At 41.2% G+C, this 3762-nt stretch overlaps 1 protein-coding gene across 1 annotated transcript; it reads right to left on the bottom strand.

Moving 5' to 3' along the window:
• Positions 1-2521: 2521 nt before the first annotated feature.
• LOC132583581 (olfactory receptor 11A1-like) lies at positions 2522-3484 on the bottom strand. The gene has a single exon (XM_060255204.1). It carries the CDS (start codon positions 3482-3484, stop codon positions 2522-2524), a length of 963 nt encoding a protein of 320 aa, XP_060111187.1.
• Positions 3485-3762: the final 278 nt, after the last annotated feature.

Genomic DNA, 3762 nt, shown 5'->3' on the forward strand with positions numbered 1-3762 from the left:
GCCCCTATGTTCTCCCATGTATTCCTGCTATAAAGTTATTTGAAATATTTATTTACATAGAGCATATATATTGATTCTTAGAAAGACAAATGTAAGAGCATTTACAAAGTTATGAGTTTATATACAACAGCTCAGCACATAGATGTGATCTCAGCTGTATGGTATATTGTTTATTTAGATTTGTATACATTGCTGAGTAGATACCCAAACCACTTCATAGCATTTTTCTCTCCTCCTCTGTTTTATCCTCACAATAACATCCATGTACAGAGAGACAGTTTTGGCCCAAAGTCACCCAGTGAGCTTCTGTGGCAGACTGGGAATATGAACCTAGGTCTCCCAGACCGAAGTCTGACACTGCTGCACAGTGGTTATTTTACCTTTACACTGATACTTTACCTCATGGGGTTTTTGGGGGGGTAGCAGGAACTCCTTTACATATGAGGCCACACACCCCTGATCTAGCCAATACTACAAGAGCTTACAGGGCTTTTCTTACAGAGCCTACTGTAAGTTCTTGGATGATTAGCTACATCAGGGATGTCTGGCCTAATATGCAAAGGAGTTCCTGCTAGAAAAAAAAGCCATGCTCTATCTCATTGTAGGTTAATATTGTGTCTGCAGAAAACTCTTCTCCAGGCTTCCTTCACCTTTTTGTTCCTCAGGCTGTATATAGGAGGGTTAACGAGAGGTATCAGGACTGTGTAGAAAACAGAGAAGACTTTATTCATCTCTTTTAGCATTTCAGTGTTGGGTAGCACATAGACAATAATTATCGTTCCATAGAATACTGAGACAACCACAAGGTGAGAGAAGCAGGTGGAGAATGCCTTTTTCTGTCCACTGGTTGAAGGAATTCACAAGATGGTGTTAATGATGTAAATGTAAGAGATGATGGTCAGTACAAATGTGGGAAATGTGAAAACGGATGCCAGGATGGTTAACACAAGCTCTGCTTTATGGGTATCAGTGCAGGAAAGTTGAATTATAGGGATGAAATCACAAAAGAAATGATCAATTTCATGTATATACAACAGAATCATGATGTGAAAATTAATCTCACTTTCATCACTGCTCAAGAGTTTTTTCATGTTTGGGTGAAAAAAAAAAAGCCTTGGGAAATGAATTTCACCAGAAACAATAATGGAACAAAAGGCAGAGATGTATAGCCCTCAGGATCAAGCACTCTAGGGGCATTTTCGCACAGAGCTTACCCCGGAGCGACGTCCCTCTTCACAGCGCAGCGTCTGCGCGGATTTCACACCAATTGCTCTGCAGAACCAGGAAGAGCCGCGAAGAGCCGCGGCTTTTGCGTCGCTAACGTAAACTGGTTTTCAGCGGTTTACATTTGCGACGCAAAAGGCTCAGCACTTCGCAGCTCTTCCTGGTTCTGCGGAGCAGTTGGTGCGAAATCTGCGCAGACGCTGCACGGTGAAGAGGGACGTCGCTCCGGGGGTAAGCTCTGTGCGAAAACGCCCTAGAACTCCTTTCACCTCCCTGAAAAACTGGAGCCTTTGATAAAACTTGAATACTTCTATCTTGTTGTAGATAAGTGGTATTTCACTTGGAATGTGAAATTGCATCTATGTTCTAGGGTTTTCTAGGTTTTTTTTTAAAGTAGTAAAGTATTCAAAGACCCGTTCCATATATGGGAACCAACCAGCTCTTCTGCTGATAAAATAAGGAAGAAGGGACTATGACAACCAACAAGCACAGCTGATTTATGGTGACCCCATAGTGTTTTCAAGGCAAGAGAGGGGCAGAGGTTGTTTGACATTGCTTGCATCTGTGTAGCAATAGTGGACTACCTTGGTGATCTCCCATCCAAGTACCAACCAGGTCTAGGCCTCCTTGGCTTTTGAGTTCTGATGAGATCAAGCTAGCCTTGGCCATCCAGATTAGGCCAATGAACCACAAAGAAGTAACATATTACCAGTTCCATCCATGTGATCCTTTTCCATTTAGTGGTATTGGAAGAAGTGTGAAGAAATGTATACTGTTTGGATTCCCATACTCAGCCTAAAAAAATCCATCATTGTCAGGATTTATTTCCAGTTGCAAAAATACCCTTAAATAGTATTTATTTCCAGTTGCAAAAATACCCTTAAATAGTATTCAGGTGCGAAATGAATGAGAAGTTTGGGATTCTTGTTATTGAACCTGTGATGAGAAATAATGCAAGATACAAATATAATAAAATATGAAATAAAGAAAATCAAGACAGATTAAATACAAATATTTTAGCTATTTGCAAATTTTTAAATTAATATTAAATGCAACATTTATTTGTTTTAACTACTTATACGCCTTTCTTATCTTAAAAATGTAACTGTTTCTTTAGCCTTCCAAATTCAATGTAAGCAGGGCTCTTTTTTTTGGTAGCAGGAGCTCCCTTGCATATTAGGCCACATACCCCTGATGTAGCCAATTTTCCTGGCGCTTACAGTAGGCCCTGTAAGAAGAGCCTTGTAAGCTCTTGGAAAAAAGCCCTGAATGTAAGCTTCTTTTTTTAATCTTATGGTCAATTAACTCTTAGTCTTATGTAATTTGTACATTTTCTGGTAGTTCTCTTAAAGGCCTCCTTTACCTCTTTGTTTCTCAGGCTGTATATGAGGGGGTTGATCAGAGGAGTCAGGATAGTGTAAAAGACAGAGAAGATTTTGTTCATCTGCCTCAATTCCTTGGTGTCTGGCAACATATACACAATGATGAGGGTACCATAGAAAATGATCACCACAGTGAGGTGAGAAGAGCAAGTCGAGAATGCCTTTTGCCTGCCTGTGGTAGATGGGATTCCCAGAATGGCAGAAATGATATATACATATGATGTTATAGTTAAGACAAATGGGGGCAAGGTGCAGAGAGCGGACAGGGTAGCTGATAAAATTTGTACCTGATGTGAGTCATTGCAGGTCAGCTTCATCATTGGAGTGAAATCACAAAAGAAATGCTCAATCACATTGTCACCACAGAATGTTAACTGCAGTATGAATATTAATAAGATGGTATTTGCCGCAAAGCTGCTAATCCAAGATCCGGCCACAAGTTGCAGACAAACCTTGACGTTCATTAGAGCTGAATAATGCAGGGGTCTACAAATTGCTACATAGCGATCATAAGACATAGCAGCCAAGAGGTAGCATTCTGCTGCTGCCAAGAAACCAAAAGCCCAAAACTGCACAATGCAACCAGAAACAGGAACACTTTGATTTTCAGTTAAGAAACTTGCCAGCATCCTGGGGAGGATGGTTGAAGAGTAACAAGTCTCCAAACAGGACAGATTGCCCAGGAAGAAGTACATGGGAGTGTGAAGGTTTTCAACAGTTACAACTAGCACAAGAATGAGAAGATTCCCAGCCATGGTCATTAGATAAATCACTAAAAACACCACAAAGAGAAGGATATGCATCTCTTGAAGTTCTCCAAATCCAAGAAGAATGAATTCTGTGAAGACAGTTTCATTTCTCTGCCCTAGTTTTTGCATGGTTGAACCTGGTGGAAAAATCCAAAACAAGCAGTCAATATTAATATTTACATCTCGCTCCATTGGCCAATCTATAGACATTTTCCAAATTGTGCTGGTCACTGTGTATAAGCTCACTGGTACTTTGGATCCAGCCAGGGTTTGTTTTCTTCTGGAGCCAACAACAGCAGAGCTCTCCCTGGGCTGGCCAGGGCTCTGGCTGGCCTGACCCGCCATGTGGCAACTGGCTGCTCTCAGGCAGGTGGTGTGTCCTAATATGCAAATGAGCTCCTGCGGGC

This window comes from Heteronotia binoei, chromosome 15, assembly GCF_032191835.1.
Source record: "Heteronotia binoei isolate CCM8104 ecotype False Entrance Well chromosome 15, APGP_CSIRO_Hbin_v1, whole genome shotgun sequence".
NCBI classification, from domain to species: domain Eukaryota; kingdom Metazoa; phylum Chordata; class Lepidosauria; order Squamata; family Gekkonidae; genus Heteronotia; species Heteronotia binoei.

Bases quoted from the DNA above. Each gene is read 5' to 3' on its own strand.
- LOC132583581 (XM_060255204.1), bottom strand. From the start codon at position 3,484: ATGCAAAAACTAGGGCAGAGAAATGAAACTGTCTTCACAGAATTCATT.